This window comes from Crocodylus siamensis, chromosome 11 (assembly GCF_052110815.1).
Source record: "Crocodylus siamensis isolate JL-2025a chromosome 11, ASM5211081v1, whole genome shotgun sequence".
NCBI lineage: Eukaryota > Metazoa > Chordata > Crocodylia > Crocodylidae > Crocodylus > Crocodylus siamensis.
The window spans coordinates 46792757-46820365 of record NC_143405.1 but is presented as its reverse complement, the minus strand read 5'-3'; the positions used below and the strand labels follow the sequence as shown (position 1 = coordinate 46820365).

The window sequence follows — 27609 nt, the reverse complement described above, 5'->3', positions numbered from 1 at the left end:
TTTACAATGAACAAAAAGTTTTATTGGAACATATACACACAGGGATAACAGAGGTATCTGAATCAGCAAATATGGAATGTTTAGAAAGTTAAAATAAATAAGGATACCAAGATTTGCCAGTGCTAGGTGTAGCACCAATGTAAGTAAATGCCCTCTGAACAAGTCTGACTCTGTTGGGACCATCCCTGCAGAGTCTATAAAGATTCCTACCACCAGAAAGTGGCCAATAATTTTGGAATACAAAGAGTCACTATAGTGCTTTCTACTGGTGTGCATTCAAACTGTTTATTCGCTGCTTTCGTCTCTTATTTCTTTAATAATATCTATTAAGTTCTGAAGTCCAAAAACGTAACCCGTGTCTTGGCCCTCATGCACCACACTATCTTCTCCATAGTACTTGCAGGTAGTATGGGCAAAGTCTATCATACGGACATCAACAGTACTAGCAGTGGGTTTGTAAGCATATGCTCCTGCCGATTCATCTGAAGACTCCTCTGAAAGGTCTTCCAAGTCCTCTGGGTCCGAGTCCACAGCCACTTCCTGCCTCTCCTTGCCATCGTAAATGATCAGCAAGGAACTGGAATAGAAGCGATAAGACTCCTGCTTTTCTAAGACAGATTTGAGTTCAGTCAGTTTCTTTATAACGGGTTCAAAGAGTTCCCTGCGCAGGTATTTGCCATTATGAAAGAACTGATAAAGTGCTTCTTTAAATCCTTGGACTGAAAGCTTTCTCCCATGGTACTTATTCATGAACATTAACTGGGCAGTGCCTGTTTGGTAGACCTGTGCAGAAGGAGAGACAGAAACAAGAGGAATGGTAAGGATTCAGTGGCAAAGATTCAATCAATAATGGAAGAAAGAAATTGTTATGGCTCAACACCTAGTACATGCAAAGATTTTTTTTTTTTTTTTTAAACCAAGTCTCGCAAAACAGCTCTTACACAGATGGAGGGAAAGACATCCCAGCACCCCAGCCTCAACAGCAGCCAAGGTACTAAGAGTCAAAAGGAAAGTGAAAATTCCTCAGGTTTAGGTTTGAGTTCTTCCACTCTGCAAGTGAGGCTGGAGTATTTAAGCAGGATTAGCGAGCCTGTGGCCAAGATTTGCTGAGTCAAGTTACATGTACCACAACGACTCTGCATTGCTCTCCTGGTAGCAACTGCAGCATGGCTCTGCAGGCAGCCTCACCTAAAAGATTCCCAGAATTACTGGCATCTGACAGCAAGTGCCATAAGCAAAAAAAAGTGAAAATGTGCCCCCATAATGGGGGTGGTATTTTTAGCAATCTGCAGTTGCAGCTTGTTCTGACAAGCCAAGATTTTTTTTATTAACATCATTTTTTTTTTTTTTTTATACCAAACCTGAAAATTAAGAGAGTTAGAAGTTTGTGTTTACAGGTCAGATTTTTCAACTGGCCTGTGCTCTACTCTGGGAGAGGCCTCTAGAAAAGGGAGCACAGTGTAAATGGGGCTGTTAACAGAAAGCTAGAATCTTCACTCCAGTTAAAACTACAATGGCAGCGAACATAGGCAGCATCCATAATTTTGACTGGGGCTCTGCTCTCTACAAATAAATTTTAGAAGTGAACTGAGTGCCAGTCCTGAGCAATATCCATTCTACCAAGCAGAACAAGGATCACGAAGTAAAGAGCTGAAGAGTGTATGGGAAGGGAGAGAGCAGGCCCCATACAACTGACATGAATGGAAACTGGTAGAGAAGTTGTTTCTCCAATAACTCAATCCACAGGGGAGAACAATAAAAAAAGCTTCTGCTTCCTGTCTAGGGCTCAGCTGGAAAAGGCACAACTCATCCCCACTTCACAGCAGCCAAGGGACAGAGAGGAGGAAAAAGTGACAGTCACCCAATACTCTTAAGCCAGGGGTTCTCAATCCCCAGGCTGTGGTAGGTTGGCTGCTGATCTGCAGCACACAGTCAGCTGCTGGACTGGAAGTGGCCACAAACTGGCAAACCGTGGCACCCCCAGAGCTGGACGGAGAGACTGCAGCTCTTTTCACAGGGCCCGGAGCAGCGCAGGGTTTGGCCCACCCCCCTGCCCCGGGAGGGGCGTGAAGTATCCTTACATCTTCCAGCCGTAAATTCCAATTGTGGTCGGCTGCAACTGCTGGGCCACGGTTTGCCAAGCTGTGGCATAAAAACATTGGAAACCCCTGCTCTAAGCTAAGGGATAACTGCTGTGCCATCCTTAGCAGTAAGGAGCAGCTGTAGCAGATGAAGCTCCCTGGCAGCATACTACTACTTCCCCTTTCTACCTACTTAAACTCCCAAACCAGTATTAATAGCTTCAGTGCCACTTAAAATCTTAAAAGGGCACATGACCAAGACCCATCTGTCCTGGGCAGTCCTAAGGAGCCAAGGCATCCTTTGGGTAAGTGTTCCTCAAAAGGTGCACACTCAGTGCTAGAACTGCAGGAGAGTCAACCAAGTGCCCTACTATACAGCTGTAGGCAATTAATGTTGAGCGAGTGCTGATTCCTCGCATCTAAATCACTGTAATCATACCACTTGCATGTTACACTGAGCTTCTGTCAGCAGTGAAGAAAAGCCAGATAGTGTTCAGAACAAAAAAAAAAAAAAAAAAAAAAGAGTGACCACACTTTCTTTCATGGCACTGAATGCACCACGCACTTTAGCCTAAGTCTGCGCATACCTTGCTCTCCACACATTCGGTACTGGAGAATACTCCTTTCAATAACCTCCTGTATTGTATTTTATAGGCTAGCTACTCTTGGGCTGGCCTTGACATGAACTAATAAGATGCAAACATGGTAAGAGAGCAAAAAGTTCATCTTCTGGTCTCTTATGCACAGGACCCATTCACCATGATGCTAAGGGAGAGCTGCAGATTGCAATTTAAGACTAGTTTCAAGCGAGAACTGGAAGTCTTTGCTAATAGTGCCAAATCACATGGCTGCAACTATTTAGCAGCATCTCTTCAAAGTAGGACAAGTTTCATTCCCAGGTCATTTTGGACTCACCTGCATGCCACACACTCGGACCCCAATAATTGCTGAAGTGCTCTGTTGACACTTCCGAATCTGGTGAGCCTTCTTCTCTTCTGATGCATCATCTCCATGCTGCCGGGTCCCCATCTTAAGGTCCAACACACATGGTACCTCATATCGGGAGGTTAAGTTTTCCAGCAAGATGAATTCTAACTAGTTAAGGGAAAAGCCTTATAAAAGCCTCACATTGCTCTATCCCAAATCTACACAAGCTGCACATTTGTATTTTAAAATGAAGATCCCCACAAAGTGCCTCTGAAAGTTGTCTTACGCAAATCTAGTTGATTCATTGCCTAATATTGGCTTCTCCTTGGACATTAGTTAATCTGACCAATATTCATTTCTATAACAAAAAGAGAATGGTCCAGTTCAACGTTGGACTGAGGTTCGGTGAATGTCAGCTTCTCCCACTGTGTTAAAACATACCACGTGTGAACTTGAGAAAGACATTTAATTCCCCTGGTGCTTCAGTTCCTTATCTGTAAAGCAGGGCACATTTCATATCTTCATATGCAACTAAGAGGGGCTAAGATACAATAGTGCTGGAGGGCTAGGCTTAAAAATCACCACACATACAGCTCTAACCTAGGAAAATTCTATTTGCAATAATTATTTACCATAATTTTAAAGGGAATAATTCTGTGTTCCTATAATATCACTTTCATTAAGCCTCGGGCCCTGAAGTACCTTTTCTAAAAAGCACAGAGGTCTTCAAATCTGCACCTAACATGAAATTCTGTAGTTAGAGCAGAAAGGAACTATATACATTTCAGGTACTTGCACTCACAGGAGTTGCTATAACCCCCCCGATTAAATTCTAGGCTTGGTTTGCTTTTTACCAAAAAAAGATTACAGAAATTCTCCAGCGGCTTTATAACAGAACCAGCCTATATCAAGAGTTAGAAAAAGGTACTGCGCTGCTTTCCCACTCAGGTAACTGATGCTTACTACCTTCATCTATATTAATTTAGTCACAATCACCTGCACTTAAATGCAGGAAAGACAGCATTGCTGGATTTTTGAGACAGGTTAAAGGGAAAAGCCAAATCTGATGATAAAGCCTAATACTTGCAAAAATTAAGATTCCTGGTGCCAGGAAAGAGCACCACTCCTCTACTTATCTGACTTTCAGCATTCAGAAGCTTGTTTAGTCAAATCACTTGAACTGAGAAGGCAGTAAATGTAATTAAAATTCACACCAAACTAAATTAGTGTTTTAGCTGTACAGTGTGGGTTGGTCTTCTTGGCTTTTACTAGGAAAGACAGAGCCCTCCTTGTCCCAAGAAGCTTCTTGTGACAGTATGGAAAAGGATACTATATTGGTTCCTATGTTTAGCATTTTCCTTCATTCTCTGTAACTGCTGCTGGTGACATTTCATACTCCAAGGATTATGATGTTTTATCTGGGAACTGACATTCCCTTTTTTCTCTGCGCTATAATACATAACTTCGGATTTCTTCAGCCAGTCAAATTCTTCCTCTAATTTGTGACTGGAAAAAACCAAAAAAAACAAAACAAAACAAAAAATTTTTTTTTAAGAAGCCACAGATCAAAGGGAAAGAGGCAGCTCATTATGTTTAGGTTGTTCTAGATTAGTGTTTCTCAACCTTTTAAAGTAGCAAGTACCCCTAACTTATTAAAATTTTAGTAAGTACCCAACACTCAATTTCCCAGGGGATTTTACATTTACAGACTAATGTGTACCATATGTTGGAAGAAGGGCTGCGTATATAAAAGGCCGTGACATGACAGATGTCTGATCTGCTGTGGATCAGGTTGCCACCTTTTACGCCAGGGTTGCACAACTCAAGTATGTAGCTGGGCTATAGGTGACGTAGAGGTGATGTAGGCCTAAAACGCCCAATTATTACTGGGGAATTTAAAATTTAAAATTTTTGCCATCGTTTTCAGAGGAAGAGGGTAAGAGAGAGAAAGGAAAAGAGGGCGAGACGGAGTGTTGGGGTAGCTATGTACCTCCTGCTTGCGTCTCGTGTACCCCCAGGGGTATGCATACCACAGGCTGAGAAACTATGTTCTAGATGCTTGCATTACATCTTGCCAACTTACGAATAAGCAAACTAAAAGCAGAGTATGCATTTCAAAAGGCTCTTCCCAATCGTGGAATTAAACCATTTAAATTTTATTAGGGGGAAGCTGTCCACTGTTGGTATCATGTTCACAACAAACCCACCTCCCAAACTGCCTATGCACTAGTACAGATTTACATAAAAACAGTCCTATGAAGCAAATATTAACACCATTTACAGAATTCTTCACTGCCTGGACTACACAGTGGCACTGAAGGACATAGCTATATACTCTCAATGTTTCTACTGGAACAGTCAGTTTTCTGGATGATGCTCATTACAGTATGGAGTATAGAGGGTTTAAGTTGCACAAGGACTTCAGGGACCTTGCTTTACTACACATCCTGCATTCTGTTTGAACCAAACAAGAAAATCCAGGCAATGAGAACAGTTGCATTTGCTCTTACAACAACTGCTCCAATCTGAAACTAAAGAAAACAGAAATGAAAGAACCTTCCCTCAACTGCCACTGCAAACAGCAGCCCAAATGCAGCTTCCCTTTGTAAAGGGAATGTGCTTCAGAGCATGAGAACAAGAAACTCAATGAGCCACGCTAATGCCTCCAGAACCAACGCAAATCTTGAACCCATGAAGATGATTTCAATGCTTGTATTTGTGACCCACCTTTTCATCTTTTCCTCCTTCCTGTGCTGTCGGACCCACTCCTTCGATACCTTTTCATTTTCTAATAATACAGTCTTTTTGCTAGTCCACCGCAACAACTTATTTTTGGTTTCACAGTCAGAATTATCTAAACTTTCCAAGTTATCATGGTCCCCATTTAATGGATATGCTATTAGACATAAGTTTCCATCTTCGTCTTCTTCGAAGCTCACCGACACCACGCCTGAGGAAAGAAAGGACATGCCCAGTTGGGAATGGCTGAAGGTGACAAGCAAACATCTTATGCAACATGACTTTACACTAAGAATATAGCAACTTTTGATTTCTCTTACCCAAGTCCTTAGTTTTTATCTTGCCACAGGCCAAAACTCATCTGTCAACCTAACAAATATCAAAACATCTAGACAAAAATGACACCTCACATAAGACAATTTATCATTTAGACAGAACAATTGTGAAAAGGAGAGTCTCCTCTCCACAGTGCAGAGTCAAAAAAGAATCAAATAATAACAGGAGACGATTTCACTTATTGAAAATTTTTATTATATTTAAAAAGTTCTGACTGATCTGCCCCTGGTAGATGTAAAGCACTTTATATTTACATCTCGCAGTGAAAAGTAACCTGCACAAACACCAAAAGCTTTAAGTTTTGCATGACAGCAAAGCAAAAAGCATTTATCCAGACACAGATTTGATTGAGGGTTAAATTTCAAGGGAAAGGAAAGGTTTGCAAGCAGAGCAAAACAAGGAAAATGTCACGCATTACAACAGAAACTAGTTCAAAGGCTTCCACTTAGAATCACCACGTTTAATTTTACAGTTCTTATTTATTTTCGGTTTTGTTGGTCTTATTTGGGTTTTGCTTTTTTTTTTTGAAAGTGCATTTTATTGATGTTGGTTATGCAGCAGTCTTGTGAAATAAAGAACAAAATGAAATACAGAGCAAAATCTGTCTGTGGTACACAGAAACATGGTGAACCTTGAAAGCATTTTTCCTCCTCATCTCAAGAGTCTCTAGGTCACTGCACTGTATTTTAAGAGAGTCTTAGTGGAGAGTTCTGATAGGGCTGCACACAGTGCCATATTAACAAGTTTCAATGGTTATCGAAGAAGCCTTTAAAAAATACATTCAGCCAGTTATTTTTTTTTCCTCAGTCCTCTCTCTTTATCCTCAAATCAAAGAATCTGCACAGTTCTTGCCGCTCATCACTAGGCCAGAGGGGAGAGTTCTCGGCGTGAGACTGGCACTTCTGAGCTTGGCAGACGCCTCTGGGACCTATTGTAGCAGGGGCAGGGAGTGCAGAAGTTCTGACTGACAGTCCTGCTGCCACACAGCAAAAAGGACAAACAGGAAAAAAGGGGGGGAAACCAACTAGCATATGACTTTTGGCTTTATCCTGGAAAAAACAACAGAGATGGACCAAATGAGGGCCCTTACCCTACTCCCTCCCACACTCCCCAAGAGACAAAAAGAGCCACACATACTGGTACAATTGTTCTATTACAGTTCGTAAATATGTATAGAACATGTTTTCTTCAATTCCAGAAGAGCTTGGTGTGCAATCAGGCAATATAAATTTTGAAACATCTTTAAAGTCTTCCTCTGATCTTGTAATAAATATAATGTCAAACTTAGGTCACCCTTACTCAGTACTTACAGCTAATATACTTTAGAAAGCAATCCCAAGTTAATAAGTGCTTTAGATATATTACACCCTTTAATCATCAGGCAGTAGTTCGGGGATATCCACAACGAGTAAAACATTTTGGCTACCTAATGTAATGCTTGAGAACTGGAATTTCCACTCTTGCATGCCATCTCAACCCAGCCTCATCACAGCTGCTGGACACCCTTGCCTACCTAAAACACCAAACTGTCTCTTCCTTGAGGGCAGAAACACATTATAAATGTTTAACAAAGTACTATTCAACTTTGCTATACTGACGTTCAGCAAGTGATGGTGATTTAAATGAGTGTCAGAGGACAATCCAAAAAAAAACAATACAGCTAACTTACACAAGACAGTCGAGAAATCTTACCCAGCCCCTGAAAATGAATAAAAAGGCAACAAATAAAAAAAATAAAAAAAATAAAAAATAAATAAATAAATGAAATAATCAGAAATCAAAGCACAGAATTACTGAGAACACGTACAAGCTGTCAGCTACTTACCTGTCCCTAAAGCAGATACATGGGCTGTCACCAGCAGAGCTGCTCTACTCTAATGCTGTTAAGTCAGCCCAAAGACCAACTGGCAAGCATCGCCACCCCTGCATCTCCACAGCCTGCCTCAGACAACATCAAAATACATGAAAAGAAAACCCCTAAAATCTCTTCAGCACAAAGAGATTTTAGAGAACAGAGAGCACACACTTGTATTTACAGAAGGAAAAAGCCCAACCCTTTTTAAGGTTTGGTAACCTACCTTCATATTGAGGAGTGAATTTACGCATTTCTGTTGGGAGAGTCTCATAAAACTGGTGTTCCCTCTGGATGAGGGGTTTACAGATGGTCTTGTCATTAAACCGGAGGACACAGGAGTGACCCCCAACCTGGTGGACAAAAGGCTCGAGCAGGACTCCCTTGGAATAGTGCTCCACTTCCATAGCTCCAAATGCTGGGCTCATCCTTGTAGCACATTAGACAGAACAAGGTGGCAGTGGTGAAGGCAGTTCAGAGGCAGAAGTCTCCAAAAATCTGTCTCCCAAAATGCGTTTCCTCCAATTCAGAGTCTGTTAAAAACAAACAATAGAATCCCTTCGGTTAGACAGCCCCGTATTTCAAAGCCTGGATTGACCAAACCTAAAGTCAGGCAGCAAAGGAAGCCAAATGCAAAACACTCCTCTGGAAGCAGGAACAGAACAGAGCCTTTCAGCTTGAAGCACTGAAGCAAATAAGAGTGAGGTCACATACAGCACTGAAAAACAAGCCCACAAAGCCAGCCCACCAATGCCTCAGCCAATGAGGATTATATTTTGCTTCTGGGAAGGATCACCATGGAGGAGGGAAGGGAGGAGCTTCAAAACAAAAGCACAGGAGGTGAAACTACTGCTTCTCTCAGCTGTTTTCACTGCCAGCCCTCACAAGCGTTTTCTTATCAAAGGTCCATAGGGCAAACTCAAGATAAACCCCATGTTTTAAGTAGTTTTTGCTATACTCTTACTACATACTAAGCAGAATTCAAATACAAAGAAAAAGTTTTCTTTAAAAAAAAGTTACACGCACCACTGTAAATTCACCTACCCTTTCCCTTTTGTTTTAAAACAGCAAAAGGATACAAATCATAAGACTTCTGTCTTACAATTTATTTTGAAACAGCAAAACAACTTAAAAAAAAGACACCTAAGAGCCATCAAATCAATAATTTATGCTTTCCAAAAGGAAACACTACCCAAATCCACCATGAACAGTTTTCTTTGAGTTCTTAAAAAAAACCCTCCATGTTTCATTTTATCCTTGTGTTAAGAGTGATCATGGAATTAAAATCTTTCAGGTAAGTTAATTTTTAATCTCAGTAAGCAATTTTCAAGCATGATCTCTTGCAGAATTGAGGGCAGACCACTGTCTCGTACCCTTTCAAGACAGCTAAAATGACCACTATTAAATAGCGTAATTTCACTTCAGTATTTTGGCAAAACTAAAAATAGACACAAAACTGATAACATCTACCTATTACCAAATTAAACTCCAATTTTAAACCCATCTCTAAATGATTAACTTTTGTATCTAAACCTGACCTGACATATTTATTCGCGTGTGGTAAAGAATGAACATGAACAACACGTCAACAACACAAAGTGTTCTAGGTCAGAGGGCTATTTTTGTTTGCCCTCCACAGATATTTAACAGCTTTATCCTGCCTTTACAAGTGGAGAACTGCAGGCTTATAACAATGACCAAAAGCTCTCACAAGTAGTGATGCTAACAGAGCTATAAGCACCCATAGTACTTTGTATGTAAAACCATTAAAGCTCTTTATCTCCTTAATTCACTGAGCAAGAAACAATATGTCAACCTGTTTAATTCCGACTCCTAGAAAAAATTCCTCTCTGTGAAGAACACAGGCGTGTGACAGGTCAGCTAGCCATTACTAGATTTTGTACCAGGACAGAAATTAGAGCAACAACAAACAAACATTGTGGGCAGTTCTATAGAAAGAAAAAAAATGGAATACTGTATGTAGTTTCCTAGGATGAACATTGCGTTTCCAAAATCTGAGTTATATTTTCACATGTAGGGACAAGGGCTGCATGTGTTGCATTCCCAGGCTACATGGATTTCCCAGTACTCTTTTTTTTTTTTTTCTTTCTTTTTTTTTTAAAACACATTAGATCCACAAAATCTTTGGCCAAAAAGATCTGCATTAAAAGAATACCAAGAACTGGAATTCAAACGTTGTAGCTGGACATGTACACATACAAATTCAGAAATAATTTTTTTTTAGAATTGCCTTTCTTTAAGTGTGCTATAAATGTAATTTTTTTCCTCAAGTCCTTTCAGGTACTTGTCCTTGCCTAACCTCATGAATATGACCCAATCTATTTCAGTAACCGTACTTATCCAGAAGATGGCACACTCAGTACTTTAAAATTAAAGCAAAAAAGTAAACCACTTTTTCTGCACTTATCTTACTGCAGTTTTTCCTAGCTTTACAAAGGTATATTACTACACTGCCCTATACACAGAATTTATTAAGAATCACTTCATTTGTCAGTTATTGAAACATAAAATATACTCTAAAGATCCACTTAAAAACACATATCCCATGTCACTGTAAAAGGAGATTACAAGCACACTGGAATACCTGTTTTTAAGAGGATCAAGCCATAAACACTCTTGCACCAGCAAAACAGCATCCACATTAAGGGGATACACTACTGCTTTTAACTCAAGTTGTTTGCAACACCAAACTGGTACACACTTCAAGCCTGCCAACTGCAGGACTGATACTGACCTGGGGCTTTATGAAGCCATCACTTCATAAATGAAGCAAATGTAGTTTGACTACAGGAGGGTTCAGCTGGGAGAAAAAGAAAAAACACCCCCCTCCTTCCCTTGTCCTCTCGTCCCTAGTGAGCTCATTAGTTCTTCAGTATGACTTCACAACTTGTTTTCTTCCACATATTCCCATGGAGACCATAAACTACTGACATACTCCATTTAGAAATCTGTAGTCACCCGTGTATGAAGTTATCCAGCACACAGTTCAATGGGAAAAGAATGTTACTTTTACTATAAAATCTGTATCTGGTAACAATACCACTAAACTTGATGAGGCATCATTCAGCTATGTTCTCTCATAACTGCTGTATTTGATGCAAGATTATAAAGGCTGATTAATACTTCAGCAGCTTTGTCAATGTGAGGCTCTATTATCTGCTCCTATGCAGGTACTTGTAAAAAAAGGCCTATTTTGCATGTGTGAAAGGTCAATTTGTATCCTTCAGTTGCATGGGGGGAAGGAAAAATGAAGGGAATTTTTACACTGGTTCTCATTTGCTAGCCTTCCACATTCATTTAAACCTTGGTAATAATAAAGTAAGTCACAAGTACATTTTGCTCTGTTATCAGACTCTTGGTGAATCATCACTTTAGAAATGTGCTAGACTTAACAAACTTGCTTTCAAAATCCTAAGACGCTGAAAACAGGGAACTTTACTGCTACAGCTATACCATTATAATTATATGGTGGTATAACTCCATGTGTGGCCATTTAACAGCATTACCAACACATTCTTGTTCTGAGTTATAAATTACTTCAGAAGCAATATAAACTCTGCTAGAAAAAAAAAAGGTAGGCTTATCCCAAAAAGAAAACAAACATCAAATGCCCATCCCAATTTTGTACCACTCAAAGCTGTCTAAATATTTTTCTCACTCCCTGCCCACTCAACTCCTACCCTTATACCTCTGAGAAGTGACCAATAAAGAAAATGAATCCAAGTAAAGTTTGACTGAACACAAGAAGACTAGAGATGGGGGTTTGTGATGGAAGTGACAATTCAAGCTTTGCTACCGGGGATACACTACAGTACACAAAGATTATAAACTATTCCACATTAAAAGGGTCGGTTTGTTCTTTTGTTGTTGTTGTTGTTTTTTTTAACCAAGTCTCAGGACAAAAATATTAAAGTAAAGGCAAACTAAACTTAGGCATAATGACAACCTCTTCCATTTCATTAGTAGGGGTGCACCAATAAAAATTTTGCAGGCAATACTGATGGCCAATTACTGACCAGCCATATTGGCCCAGAGAGCAGTGTCTGTTGTGGGGGAAACAGCATGGAGGGCAGATTGAGGCCCTCATGGTGAGGTCGGGAGTGGGGCTGGCAGCTCATTGAAAGGAGTGGGGGAGAGGGGCAACTCCCTGAACTGCACGCACCCCCAGGGAGGCATGCGAGGGCAGGCTGCCGCTGCATGCTCAAGGCCAGGGTTGTACCAGCTTCATCCCAGCGGCTGCACTTGGGCCAGATAGCAGCAGCACTGGGAGGCAGGCTGTGTGGTGATTAGAGCCACCCCAAAATTTTGCCAAAGGACCCCCTCCCAGCACCGCTGCCCACCCAGCACAGTTGCACTGGCCCCAAGTGTACAACAGCTGCCGGCCCTTACCCCACGCACAGATCTGGAAAGCATATGCTCCCCATGCCTCCCCAGGGTGCACAGTGGCAGGATATGTCCCCCCTCCTAATTCCCCTGCATGAGCCACCAGCTCTGTCCTGCACCTTGCCCCACCTCAGCTGGGCAATGCCTGCCCCTGCCCTAGCCCCACTCATTCCCTCACCTTGCAGACACTGATCTACACCCCCAACCCCTACATACATATGACATCTATCATACATAAGACGGTTCCACCTGGCCCAGGCACTTCCGTTTCCAGGAGACATCATGCACAGCCAGGTCAGGAAGGGCTGCAGCAAAAGCAAGCTCTCCTGTCCCCATAAGGCTTATCAAATAATCCTAATAGAGAAGAAGTGTATGCTTGTGCCACAGTACTTCCTGGTCTGGCCAACCACATTGGAAGGAGTACTCCAGAGCCAATGGAGTTAACTGAAGCACCACAACAGTGGTTCTCAACCGAGGGTGACATCAAATTCAAGGAAGTTGTGGACTGGCTCCCTGAATCTAAAAAAGGTTGAGAAGCACTGCTTTAAGGCCACAGCAACTCAGCCTGGATTTAGAAACAGCCACAATGGATTCCTTAGAGAGAGCACAAAGATACCTGTACTATTACCCATTCCAAACTATTCAGACTTTGTTTCAGTGCTTTAAAAACCCTGTAAGTGATCAACTTCCATGTAATCCAATCAAAGTGTTACCGAAGTTTTATAAAATCAAAAGTAATGGCTATGTTTACCGGTCAAATCAGAGAGATCACCACTGAAATCTCATGTTAAATTGACTGTGACAGTGCCAGCCTAAAAAGACAGTAATTAGGAAAACAAGACTTGGTAACAGAAATGCTTCCCCCCCCGCCCCATGTAAAGGCTTACAGACCATCATAGATTCCAGGGTCAGAAGGGACCTCAGTGGGCCATCTAGTCTGATCTCCTGCCCCTGGCAGGCAAGAAAGAAGGTCACCAAACCTGAGGGGTCATGTGATCCCAGCCAGGTGCCTGTCCAGTCTCCTCCTGAAGACCCCCAAAAATGGGGCGAGCACCATCTCCCTTGGAAGCCCATTCCAGATTCTGGCAACCCTGACCATGAAGAACGTTTTTCTAATGTGTTGAAGAATAGGTTCAGACTGGACATTAGCAGCACAGTTTTTTGCATTGATTCAATCACAGAAAACAAATCACATATGATAAAGTGGAGAAGCTTGCAGGAAGCTTTTAATACAACTTCTCCTCCTAGGAGAATGAAGTCAGTGAATATAACAGTTAATTAACATTTAGGCAGTACTAGAAACAAACAAAATGTACCTTGGCCTTGTTCAGGAATAAATAAAAGAATTTGCAAAACAAGTGGCTGGTTTACATTTTGATGGGAACCCACATTAAACCTTTATTTTGTAGCACTGTTTTAACAGTAATCCCATATCCCCACAAACATGAAGGAAACTCACTCCTGGTTATGGTTCTGAAGAGTTTTTGCCAAGTTTGGAACATTAATTCTGTTTGGGACTAATCTGTTTACAACCAAACACTATTTACTTAGACTAAGGGGTCCTCAAGTTCAGCTTGTGGACCAAATGCATCCTGCAAACTCCTTTGCTATGGTCTGCCATCCACAACTACCCCTCCGAATCCAGGACAAAACTCAATTCTCCACCTCCCCCCAAGTTCAGATGGAATGGAAAATAAGATTCCCCTTTAAGCAATCCAGCCAAGTGCCTTAGGAAAAAACTATGTAAAAAATGTGTTTACTTCTTGGCCTTCACAAAAGCAGCCCCACATCCAGGATTTAAATTTACATTGAAAAAAAAGTTTTGAAATAGTCTAAAAACACACACAAAAACAAAACGCAAAAACTAAGAAGGTGTTGAACAGAAAAGATTAACTGCCGATACAAAAAAACCCTAGGTTGCATAGTAGGCTTCTCAGTGAAGAACTTTTTCTGGGGGGGGAAGAAGGGGATATATAAAGCACTGAAAATAATAAAATGTTCTACACTTTGTTTTAGGAACTAGAACAAGAAAACCATGATGATATGTCTTTAAACCAGTGATGCTCAACCTCCTGTGCTCACAGTCTGGATAAGTGGCATAGAAGCAGTCCACCGCAGTGTCCTGTGGATACAATCCAGTTCGCCAGCCTGGCTCTGTGCACCAGCCCAACCCCCAATGGAGTGACCTCGCACACTGGCCCCAGGGCACAACCAGCCTCACCTAGCGTGCTGGGCCCCATCATCTGGGCTACAAGCAGCAAGGGTATGGCAATTAACAACACCACAGCTCCCTTGCTGCCAGAGTTCCGGATCTGTCAGGAGCTCTGTAGGCTAGGCCCACAGGACAGATGTTGAGCACCACTGCTTTATACCTGGCAGAAAATAGGTTACAAAAGTGTATGAAAACAGACATTCTTACTGTCACTTACTCTGCAGAATGTACTATTCTGGGGCTCATGCTTCAACCACTGGCACTTGACAAGGTACTTCGTAAACTCTCTCTCAAACAGGAAGCAAAAAGCAACTGAAAAAATTACTATGTTAAGATTCAGTTTTAGGATACTCATGCCCTGACCAGTAAAAAGCATCTGCATTCTACTACTAACAGAAATCTACTATCAATCTTTTTATCCCTGGTCAACACAGCTGTTTCAAACCAAGATGTATGAAAGGGCACAATCAAATATTCTACATTCCATAAAGATTTATTAATAAAACATCTACTGAAGAAGATACAACACAAGACCTTCTCTCTCTCTCTGTTAAAAGATTGTCTAAAGGGTAGTGTCTGAGACTTGGAAAACCTGGATACAAATCCCCATTCTATCACAGATTTTCCATAGGACAGTGAAAAGGGACAGTCATCTGGCTTCTCTGGGCCTCAAATTCCCCCATTAATAAAATGAATAATCACTGCTAGCTCTGGGGCTCATTAGGATATTGAGATAAATGCATAAAAGAATTTGCTCAGCTACTATTTAAATTAGACAGATATGTAAAAAGGTATGTTAATGCTCCTTTATGACAAATTTTGATTTTTTTAAAAAAAATCTTTCCCCTGCATACACACTGCAGGTCCCCATACCTTCTAAAATTCTCTAGTTTTCTTGGAACCCAATCTAAGTACAAGATTAGACGTAGTGGTTGTGTGTCAAAATCCAGACATTGTAAACAGGTAACATATCCACAATTACTCACAAGCCAATGCTACTAGCACAAGCCCAGGCTTCTGATCAAGCAAAAGCCTGCATGAGGAACATGACAGCTGTACATAGCTTCTCCATTGAAGTAATCCACAAATATGCAAGGCCTTTTTGGATATAACTAACACCTGGTGCTTTCCAAGAGTTACTAGATATAGGCACTATAACAGCATACAAACACATGTATAACAGTCCATAAGAAAAATGTGATGTGCCAGTCATGGTATTAACAGTCACCATACATTACCATCATTAAAATGAGTCATGTCTAACTTGGTTCTTTTTTAATTTCACATTTCTCACCCTCCTTTGAAGATAAAGCCTAAATCAGGGGTGGGCAATTACCTTGGGCACAGGGCCACTTACTGCGTTTTGGCAAGGCATTGAGGGCTGCATGACAGGCAGCCAGGGGCAGATAAACATTAACTTTCTAAATTTTTTAGGGGCCCTATGGGCCGGATAGAATGGCCTGGCTGGCCACATCTGGCCTGCAGGCCACATTTTGCCCACCCCTGGCCTAAACAGTTAAAGTAAGCAAACAGCCCTTAATATGCCTAACACTCATAGGTGGAGGGATAAAAATTTGGGGGAGGCCTGAGTGTGCACACATATGCATGCACACCCCCAGTAGGTATGTCTGTGGGGGAAGTCGCAGGGAGAGGGGAAGGGCAGGGGAGGAGGGAGCATGGTTGGGGTTGGGGAACGCCCTGCATAGCCAGAGTGGGGCATGGGACTGAGCCACGGCTCAGCTGGGGGGCATGAGGAGGGGGTGGCAGCTGCCACCACTGCACACACCCCAGGAGAGCATGAGGGGCATATGCCCCCAGATCCAAGTGGGGCAGGGCACAATGCTGCTGCGAGCTGGGTTTGCACTGCTAGACGACAGGAGGCTGGTGCTGCTGTCTGGGACTGGTGATAAAGCCAAGTAAGCCTGGCTTTGAAACTCAAAACATTTTGAGTGCCTTTGTTTCATTTTGAAGTTGCTTTGAAGGCTTTTGTTTCATTTTGATTTTGCTGTTTCAAGCTTGAAACAAAACACTGGGTGAAATTTTGTACAGCCCTACTAATTATTTCCTTAGTTTTCAAGTGGTTCTGCCAATGTGGCAGTTACGTTGTTGGTCATATTGTCTACCATTTTAAATTCAGAGATCTAAGGGCATGGGACAGCTAAAACTATTTAATCATGGGAGAAAGGACAAACAGTAAGTCTCACAAATATCATAATTTATTAGAAGACAAAGATTGAGGAGTTTAATTTTTCAAAAACAGTAACAAACAGGCATGTTTTTTTGAGTGAGCCATGCTGTATGTCAGCACTCGCTCTTCAATGCTGCCTGGCAAGACTATATCCAGAGCAAAAAGCTAAACTTCATTCCTTCGTTAAAAAAAAAAAAAAAAAAGCTTTGTAAATCAAGCACATAAAAACATTTCTCCAAGAAAAACAAAATGGCTGACTTTGTTGGAGATGCACGAATTGAAAACAACAGTGTAAATATGCATCAACAATTAAAGAAACTTTTGATATAGGAAAGAACATGATTGTTATCCGATTAATTGCTTCAAAAGATCTAAACCAGGGGTGCTAGACTCCTGGCTCATGGGCCAGACTGGCTGTGTTATGCCATCCTGCCAACAGGGTTCCCCACAGGTTCAGAACTATAGCTGCAGGAGAACAATGGCACCACTGTCCTGCTGCCAAATTCCAGACCCATGGGGAGTCCCAGGTCAGCCTGTGAATTAGATGGGGTGCCAGAGTCCAGGCTTGTGCACTGGAAGAGGGCAGCACCAAGCCCCAGAGCCCAATCCTGACATAGAGAGACTGGCATTAAGTCCCCAGGATCCAATCCCACTGTACAGGAAGCAGGAGAGGGCAGCCTCTGGGACTTGGGGAAATCCAGTGTTTATTGGATTCCTTAACTTGATGACAAAACTGCTAGTCATCCTTTCTGTACTTAAGGACTGTAAACCATGTTCTGTTGTCAACAGCTGAATTACATCAGTAATTTCCCAAAAGGAAGACCTCAAAGTTCTGCCCTACAACTACATTCCTTTGACTGACCAACAGTTTTTCTGCCACATGCTGTTCAAAACCTGCACTCCCAATATCTTCCTATTCAGCAACTTCTCGGCAATAAAAAAAATAAAAACTAAAAACAATAGAGGGACTAACCAAGTTGCAAGTCTGCCAAGCTGCTAGAATACCTGGCAAGTGGGAGATGTGAGATCTTTGTGATCAAAATAAGATGCCAGTGTATGAGAGATCTGCTAAGCCTTGTTCAAGTCATGTGAGCCCATCAAGAGTTGGGCCCCCAGAAGTCTGCTTGATCTGAGGCATGTCAGCAGATCAATGGGATAGCATGCAGGTTGAAACTACATTCATAAAAGTGACATTGTATTTATTCTGTGGACTAGTTAGAGCGAGACAAGGCCAAGTAGCTCCTGGTTATTACTGTTCAGAAGCAGCATATGTGTTATGAGTATTATGAGGGAAGACTCATTAGCATGAACTTAACTCATCACTTTCTACCTTTCATAGTTTCATAGTTTCTAGGGTCGGAAGGGACCTGAGTAGATCATCTAGTCCGACCCCCTGCCATGGCAGGAAAGAGTACTGGGGTCAAACGACCCCAGCAAGGTGTTCATCTAGCCTCCTCTTAAAACCCCCCAGGGTAGGAGCCTGCACCACTTCTCTTGGAAGTTGGTTCCAGAAGATTGTGGTTTGCTGAACCTGACATTCTAAAATAGCACAATACTCACAATCAATGTGAACTCTGTATTATTTTTTGTAGGGTTTGGTTTGTTTTTTTTTAAATTAAACATAAGTATTTTGTAGCAGCTATCATCTAGTCTGTGGTTAAGATGCTACTGTAGCTTGGTAAAGGCTGCTAAGCAATTTCCAAGTACTACTCTTCACCACACCTCCACTTAAACTATAGGATTATAGTAAATTACACACTCCAAATATTTAACAGGATCAGGGATTTTTTTAAATCAAAGACCATCTAAAAATCTCGGGGAGGGGGGGCAGGGACAGAGACACAGCAATCTTATGCAATACTTTTCAAACCACAGAAAATGAAACATAGGTAAGTGGAGGCAGCATTGAACAGCCTGTTAAGCAAAATCTGTTAATGAACCTAGTGATACAAACTGCAGGGAGGGAGAGAGGATGAGGAGGAAGAGAAATACCAGCACTATACCCTGGCTTATCAGTGAATCAAGTAAAATATTAATGGGCATCTAATTTTTCCCCTACCCGAACTAGGGGATTCTCTCAAAATAAGTATTATTCACAAATAAAATATAACCAAGCTCTATCAAGATGAAGGTCTTGCATTATTTCCCTGGATTCATATTTGTTCCATATACAGAACGTTAGAAAAAAGGCTGATTTAGGTGCAGGTCAGAATCTGTAAAAATGAGATTTCACTCTTTGAATTTATGTACTGTTCTGAACCTGTTCATTCTTCGCACTTTAACTTGTTAAAGGGAAAGCATGATTTAATCCTTCAAATTTTGAAGCAAAAAGAATAAAATGTACACTAAATCATTTAAATCATTAATAAAAAAAACCTGTGCACATTATCTTCTCTCCCCCATGGTTGCATTCATCACTGCTCAAATCCGCATTTAGTCCACTTAAAGCCCTTCCTTTGGGGACTAGTGTTATGTCATCACAAAGTTCAGGAACAACAATCCTCTAAATATTTTCACTGCCCACACCAATACAGAAGATTACACATTTTACAATAGCTGCACATCCACACATTTAAGCATCAGTTAAATAAGGTTTCCAAACATAAATCAGCTCTAATTAGAATTGCAAAATCTTTACATAAGTCCTTCCAAAAATAAAAAATAAATAAAAAAAATTAATGATTAGCTTTGGAGATCTGTATTTCAGATTAGCTTTTTAACATAAATCCATACACACAAGATATACAGTACTGCAATTAATTACAAAGCTTCTACCATTCTGAAGTCTAAAGTGCTCCCTGAATGGAAAAGTCAGATTTGTCCAACTTGCTCAAAATTGAGACCACAGACCAGATACAGAATAGGTGAAAAATTTCAGAGAACTACAGATGAAAACAAAATGCTGCTTGGCTTGAGGTTAGGACAGAATTCAGCAGCATTATGGTTTGCCTCATCTCTTCTTACACAGGTTGATATACTATACATGAAGGTGGATCTCCATAGAGATCAATGATGAAATGCCTACTGGGGTAAAATCATAGTTCTACTGAATTCAGTGTTACAGTGTTTTTAAATTTAATTTATAGGATTATATTTTCATATATGCAGAACAATAAATGGATGAAATGAGACAAGCTGCAAGAACAAGTTTTCCCTACATTTAGAAGTACAGGGTAAATATTAGAGTATCAATGACTATCTTAATTACCCTGCCTGGCTTCAATTCCAGTACACCCTGTTAAGAAGAGTTCTGACACATGGAAACAAGAACAAGGTAACCAATCTAGCAAACTGAAACCAGCAGGCAACAGCTTATGCATCTGGAAAGCTAGAAGATCATTCACATCTAGGAAAAGTTGAGTGATCCAATATCTGCTCTTTGGAATCCAGTCCATGTATAAGTGACATTTAAGTAAAAAACCAGCTTTCCTTTCTCAAGATAAATAAAGCATTAAAAAGGTGTGTAAAGTGGTATTTACTCTGGACCAACATTCTACTATGTAAACGTGTACTAATCTGCAAACACACCAGTCAGTTTCTCACAGTAGAGATGAAACAAAATACCATAATTCTTCAGGAGTTCTCCAAGCTCTTGTCAGTGATGACCACTCAAAATGAAGTCATTTCCATCTCTGTAGATGCATACAACTCAAAGTAAGGGTTTTTGCAATATTCAGCAGCTATCTTAGTAGCACTGTAAAAATACTGTAATTATAAAACATGTTAATACTAATAACTGTATCCTGTGGAGAAGCAGTGTTGAAAGGAATGTGCACAGTTATGTCAATATAGCTTTTTTTTAAAACTACAAAATAAACTAATGCAAGTGACCTTAAATTTGTTATCACTTCTGATAATGGGGTTCCAAGTACTACTTCACATTTATTAGGAATATGAACACAGATCAAGGTGAAAAGGTAACACATTTAACATGCCTTTACCTTTTAAAATGACAGGGAGCCTGTGCCTTGTCTGCAACTCTCATGATATATAAAAAGACAACTAATTTGTTGGTGAGGTTGGTTTCAGTCCCTTTTTCTCTTCCACCCCAACCAAGTCTGAAGATTTTCCTCTCCCATGCCTTTTATATTAAAATCAATTAATCAAACAAATCAGGCCTTTTCTATGCTAGAAGATTGATTGACAGGAGTTCTAGTGAAGCAAGAGAATCATTAGAGTCAAAACAATAAAAGCATAGTAAATGAAGTGGAGGAACACAAGAAAAAATATAAGTCTGCACAGGATTTGTAACAAGGAATAAGACAACAGAAACCAGTTATCAAAAACTTCCTGATTTTAACTGAAGACAAAAAGTAACTATTACTTTAGCAGCTTCTAGTGACAAGTTGGCTTTCCTCTGCCTTGAACCTTACATCTTATCTGAACAAGATAACTGAATCAGATTACATTACAGTGTGATGTTAAAAATACAACTCACTACACAGACATTTCTTTATATTGCAAAGTGCCTTATTTCAGTTTAGCCAAATAAATTATTCTAGGCATGGTTTAAACCAAAATAAGCAAATGCACGTAGCCTTCTGCACCATTTAAAGTTAAATCACACCTCAGTGGAACTGAGACCATTTTCTCCTGCAAATAATGCCTCAGAAACAATACAAGAGCCATTAAGCTACTCATAAGTAGCATTTCTCACCTCTGCAATCAGGAGCTGCATTAATCTGAAGTCATCACAAATCTCTGACCACCATGAAGTCCTTACCTATATCTCAAGTACAGCACAAATGATTTACAATGCATTTGGAACAGATACAGAAACAACAGAAAACATACCTTAAAAGGAAGCGTTTTTCTCCACTAAGCATGCAACCAAGTATCACATACACTTCCCGAAAACACTCAGACACTGCCAGCTTTCTGCATCATACCACTGCATTACTATTTAAGCATTCTGGTGCATCACGAAGACGACAAATGAAGACTGAACGTAGCAATCACAATATTCCAGTGTGCAGCAAGATTGATGAGGCTTATCACCGCACATTATTTTTAGTCATTTTTGTAAGGGGATGAGCGAGAGTGGAGGAAGAGGGCACTCTTCTTTAAAAGAGGGTCTGTTCTTAATACCTGTATGGATCACCTTGAATCCCAATTCTATACAGACACGAAACTAGAAGGGGGGCTATACTCAAGTGACTGCAGAAGGAAATGCTGTTCTGGGGTAGAATAAAGATCTTACTGCCCAATTTTTAAAAATTCTTAAAATCTATTTAATCAACAGTGGAAAGTGACACAGCAGACAAAATACAGCAACACTCCCTGATTAGCTTACTATTCAAAAACAATCAGAGCAGGAGTGAAACATGTTGGGATTTTTAAGTATGACAAGGGTTTGAAATATTCAGAGAGCCCCTGGAAAGCAAAAGAAGCTATCTGGCAGGGAAGCATCTGGCTGGGGACAGCAGAGCAGGATGTGGTCGGCAGCCTGTGGGACCTGGTCCAGAGAACTGGGATAAGCAAAGGAAGCAAGAAACTAAAAGGGAGAAAATTAGAGCAAACAGCATGGGAGAAGGGAGATGAGCCAAAATGCAGCTTCAGATTCCAAAATGTTATAAACAGAGCAAGAGTGAAAGAATTTGAAGTAAAATTTTGAACAAACTGGAAGAATGGAAAGAATAAGATGTTTTAAAATTTAGCCAAAAAAGCTACCTGAAGTCTATATAATGGTAAGTAAAATATACCCTGCCCCCAACATACTGACAACCAAGTACAAGAGGCAAGTCCCCTATCATGGTCTTCCTTTTTAAAAAAAAGGAGAAAAAAAAAATGTCTAACCCATACTAGACAGGATTCCCAACAATTTGTTTGCAGATTATACCTCAATGTGAAGAGCTGGAGAAACTGGGTCATCTAAAAAGTGGACCTAAAGTTCCAAGCTTGACAAACTTAAGCCAAAAGACTATTATCTAACAATATAATTCACCACAGTCCTTTACCAACTAGACATTCACAACCTCAAAAATTCTGTATTACATGAAACAGGAAGTTACAACAAAAGCTTCAATGGTTTGCTCAAGACCCTCTGACACTAAAAGTCAGCACTCAATATTTATTTAACAAGATTTTCGTTTTAGAACGCTTTCTTCCTGCTTTCTGGATCTATAATAAATTTTACTTTGATTTGCAAAAACAGAAGTATTTCGTGACTCCTACATCACATCACAATGCATATTTGTTGTTGTTAACCTCATCATACAGTCTCTTTTGCAACACAAGACAGTGCGGCCAGGTTTAAAACAAAGAAATTCCAGTATTTTTCCTCTCAATAAAACCCCCCAACAATTCTGACGTGCCACTGCCTAGTTTTTGGCTGGAAAAGATTAGCATAAAAATATACCTTTAACAACGATTAAGAGTAATTCTATTAGAGGGCTAGACAATGTATCTTAAAACTTTTCTTACATGGCTATATTGTTTCAAAGGTATCTTAACTTTCAACAAAACACAAGCCAAATGAAAGCATTCAAGCACAAAGGAAAAATCCTCCCCTGCAATGGAAAATTTTAATCTTTTGAAGCAAGCTGCAGAGATGCTTAGCTGGACCTGGGTTGCCTAGATACCAATCGCACCCTTTTGCCAACTGAAAGAAGTGAGCTATCAGCAAACCAAACAACTGACAAGTGGATGAGCTAGACTAGGCGGCAAATTTTCATTCCATTGCTCCTAATCTCCAAACAGCAAACAAAACACATTCTAGTCTGGAAAGGAGATCACTTTAAGACCGATTCAGTACATGCACCAAATATAATGGGAAAATACAGATTGGCTCCAGCCACATTTCTGATCAATACACACAGAATATTCATTAGTGACCTAGGCCATACAATACTACGCATACTTCACTCAATGTTGGGATACAAGTAACACACTGTATACCCAACCTTGAGCACAGTAACACATAGCATGAAGGGTATCTAATTCACCTGCATTTGCACTTCCTAGTGGAAAAAAGAGGGTTGGGGGAGCAGGCTCACCAGAGGCCCTGTTAACCACAAAAGGTGAACTACAATAAAAAATGACAATTCAAATCTTGGATGTTTCAGCTTTGCACACACATTCCTAACTACAGGCATACCTCGGAGATATTGCGGGTTCGGTTCCAGACCACCACAATAAAGCGAATATCGCAATAAAGTGAGTCACATAAATTTTTTGGTTTCCCAGTGCATATAAAAGTTATGTTTACACTATACTGTAGTCTATTAAGTGTGCAATAGCATTATGTCTAAAAAAATGTACATACCTTAATTAAAAATACTTTATTGATAAAAAATGCGAAGTGAGCAAATGCTGTTGGAAAAATGGCGCCGACAGACTTGCTAGACGCAGGATTGCCACAAACCTTCAATTTGTAAAAAGTGCAGTATCTGCAAAGCGCAATAAAGCGAGGTATGCCTGTATAAAACAAGTGCCATGTTCAAGTTTGAGGGAAAAACACTGGCAATTAACTTGGTGCACTTCAATATAAAATTCACATTTTCATTTAAAACCTGAAAATAGTTGTTTGCATTCTGACTGAACTTAAAGACTTCATCAAGTTATAGTCGCAATCAATTTAAAACAAAGCCAATAATTTCAGCCTCAAATACTTATCCTGCATTACAATTTTCCCTTGAAACTTTCCACCTTAGCTACACAAAATTCCAGAGTCCTGGAAATACTTATAAAAAAAGGCAACCTACTGTAATTTTGGACACTGGTCTATGCTCTTACCAGGGTTAAATGGCATGATTCTTCAGACACCTCAAGAAAGGCATCTGGAGACTTCTCTGCTAACACTGTGGTGTCTACCAGTAGGACTGACACTGCCCTCTTGTACAGGATGCACAAACCTAGGCTTCATTCTCACCTGTAGTACTAGTCCACCTCTGGGAAGTCACTTCATCTTTTCCTCCCATCAACTGTTATGAAATAATAAACAAGGCAGACAAGTCTCTCAGGGTGGAAAGGATCTAAATCACTGGTCAGGAAGCCTCACTTTATAATCACTGTTTTCTAAAAAAATTGCATTCTTGTTTGATATCCTTTATTCATTTAACTTCTTGAAACTTCGCACTTTTAGAGAAAGGTTAGGGCTTAACTGTAGGTACACAAACTGGCAAAGAGACAAGAAGGCTGATGGGTGGGTATCAGGTCAGTTCTCTCTCATCTTCATATACTGCTGTTAACAAGGATGTTATCTCTGAAGACAATAAACTCTCCCTATGCCAGAAGAAGGGCATTTGAAAACTTGCAAAAACAATTTTTCCAACTATTTAGTTGGTCTTACAAAAGATATCACATCTATCATCTACCCAAAGTACCTTGTCTGCCTGTGATCTCTGGAAAGACAAATGCACAGTTTGAGAACTGGAACTATGCATCACAAAGATGCTTAATGGGATCTTCTAGATCCCACCAGTGCCAGGGTGCGGGAAGCAACATGTCCCTTGGGATGGACGGCAGGGAAAAGGTCAGGGATGCACTGCCACAACAAGGATTGGGCCCCTCACAGCTCCCCTGCCTTCCACTTCTGGCATATCACAACATCTTACAAGCTGAGCTGGCAGGTGGTTTTGGCACTCTGTCCAAAAATACTGCCAACCCCTGTTCTAGACTGAGCACTGAGTCCCATTAGGTAAAATAGCGTTCTTTAATCTTCGCTAGTCTATAGAGGAGCCTCTTGGAACGTCATAAGACTGGGCCCCCAATATAGTCCATGGCCTGTTGTAACCTATTTATAAACACTTCTAAAAAGGTTACATGAACATATTGTCTCAAATAGTATAGAATTATAAATTATAATCCCTATTCCATGACAATCTTTGAGCTGTAGCATACCTTAAATTAAAACTCTCTTTATACAATATTATTTTTTATTTTAAGATGCTTTTTTAACAAAATAAGTGAAAAAATCCTATTTAAATAAAAAAAAATTAAAAATATTATTGATTTTTATCCACTCTGGTGTCTTCCTAGGCAACATGAAAGAGTATTTGAGAGGTAGGCCACAGTCTCAGATGGAGTCTTAAGGCACAACTGTGACAAATCCTCATAAAAATACACTTGGAGAAATCTACTTGCTTCAAAAAATGAATAATTAAGTTGTTTATGGAACCCCTTATTGTAGCAAATTCTTTAAAGTTACACAGTAAAAGATTTGCCTTGTTATCTCATAACCTTGTCTTCCTTGCCCAGGTCTCTAACAGAGGGAGGTAGTTAGCCATGTTAGTCTTAAATCAAGGCAGAGGCACTTTAGAGATTACCTCACCTCAGAAAGGGAGAAAGATATAAGCTTTCACAGACAACAGTTTACTTACTCAGATGCTATGACAGTAAGTTATTATCAAGCACACTCCCTTCTGAAGGGGTCAGCCCCTAAGGCGTCTCCCTGCCCTGCCTTCTGCCCAATTCTCTATGACAGATCCAACACCCTTTGGGGGCATTGGAAGGTGCTGTATTTGTTTTTTTTTTTAAACATCGTTAAAAAAAAACATAACACCCCACAGGCACACACCTTCAATCCCCCCGCACCCTCCAAACTACAGCTATCTATGTATTTTCACATGTTAAATAAGCCTGCAAGAGCATCACAATTGCAAGGCACAGAAAAGCGCTGTAAACAGAAAAATACAGTGCACCAGTGGCAGATTTAATTTCCAGGATCAGATACCATAAAGCAGAAATCCCCTTCTCAAAAAGCTGCATTAGGAAAGAAAGAGAGGAGAAATCTCCAGGCTTCTCCAGAACATCTAATAATCCCAAGGGGCGAGATACCCTGATTAAAAACCACAGGCTTGATGGGGAGGGGAGACACAGCAGCTAAAGGTGACGGAGTGGCTCCGCTGACCTGACCTCTCCGCCTCATGTCGCACTACGAATTGTGCAGTCCTGTGACTCATCTCGATACTGTCTGAATGAGCTCAAGGGAAGCAAACGTTTCAGCCTTCCCACAGCAGGAGAAAGACCCTCCCTCAGGGAACATAATGCAGGGCCCCATTTTTCCTCTCTCAACAGGGATATAAAGATTGGAGCAAACACAAATACACCCCCACCCCCGGCAAGAAATCCCGACTTTAGCTGTCGAACAGCCTCCCTCCTTCCCGATGTAAGGCACGGGGCCTCCCTGCCCGACGGCGCTCGCCCCTCACGTACCCCCATGGACTGCATCCTCCAAGAGGGCCACCCCCGCTCAGCACAGATTTGCACCCCCGGGAGAAGGAAGGAAATACCCGCTCCTTTCCCCGGTCCCCGAGACCCGCACGGGCCGAGAACTTCTGGCCAATAGGGGATGGGCAGCGCCGGGGTCCCCGAAGCCACACGCCAGACCCGGCCTCGGAGGGGGAGGGGGACCCCGACTCCCACCTCCGCCTCAACAGGGCAGCACCCAACAGGAACAAGGCGGGCACGAGTTACCTGGCGGCGCACAGGCGGAGACTCCGACTCTTTTGTTCCTCAGCGGCCAAAATGGCGGCGCCGAGCGGGGCGCCCCCTCCCCCCACCCGGCCGCAGGTTGGCCACGCCCCCGCCTCTCTATTGGCTCCGCCGAGGCCGCGGCGCGCTGGTTGGCGGGCGCCAGAGGGCCTGTTGCTAGGGCAGCGGGGCAGCATCGGCCACGTGACGGGGAGGGGGAAGAGGGGCGCGTGGGCGGGAAGCCGTAGGCCTCCGGGCGGCTTGCGGGCTCCCAACTATTCAAATGAAAGCTGTGAAATCACACTGAGGAGCAGGAGGATGCTCCATTCTGGCCTCTGGTTCCCTGTCTTTGCCTTGACCTGAACTCAGCACCTGGGTTGAGGTACAGGAACTGTCTCCCCTCCTTTCTTTAAGAAAGGAAATGAAGCTGTCAAAGCAGCTGCTTGGGAACTTGTTT

The 27609-nt window shown here is 41.3% G+C and overlaps 1 protein-coding gene across 3 annotated transcripts; it reads right to left on the bottom strand.

Annotated features, from left to right (window-relative positions):
* Positions 1-27247, bottom strand: IP6K2 (inositol hexakisphosphate kinase 2). Of its 3 annotated transcripts, none has more exons than XM_090021622.1 (6): positions 27156-27247; positions 8162-8468; positions 5736-5958; positions 4339-4514; positions 2997-3172; positions 1-783 (listed from the first exon to the last, which is right to left on the bottom strand). In XM_090021622.1, the coding sequence occupies exons 2-6, from the start codon at positions 8361-8363 to the stop codon at positions 286-288; spliced, it is 1275 nt and encodes a 424-aa protein (XP_089877748.1). In that variant the 5' UTR covers positions 8364-8468; positions 27156-27247; the 3' UTR covers positions 1-285. The 3 variants fall into 3 exon arrangements, with proteins under 3 accessions (XP_089877748.1, XP_089877749.1, XP_089877750.1); XM_090021623.1 differs by lacking the exon at positions 27156-27247 and adding an exon at positions 26895-27091; XM_090021624.1 differs by lacking the exon at positions 27156-27247 and adding an exon at positions 24004-24143.
* Positions 27248-27609: the final 362 nt, after the last annotated feature.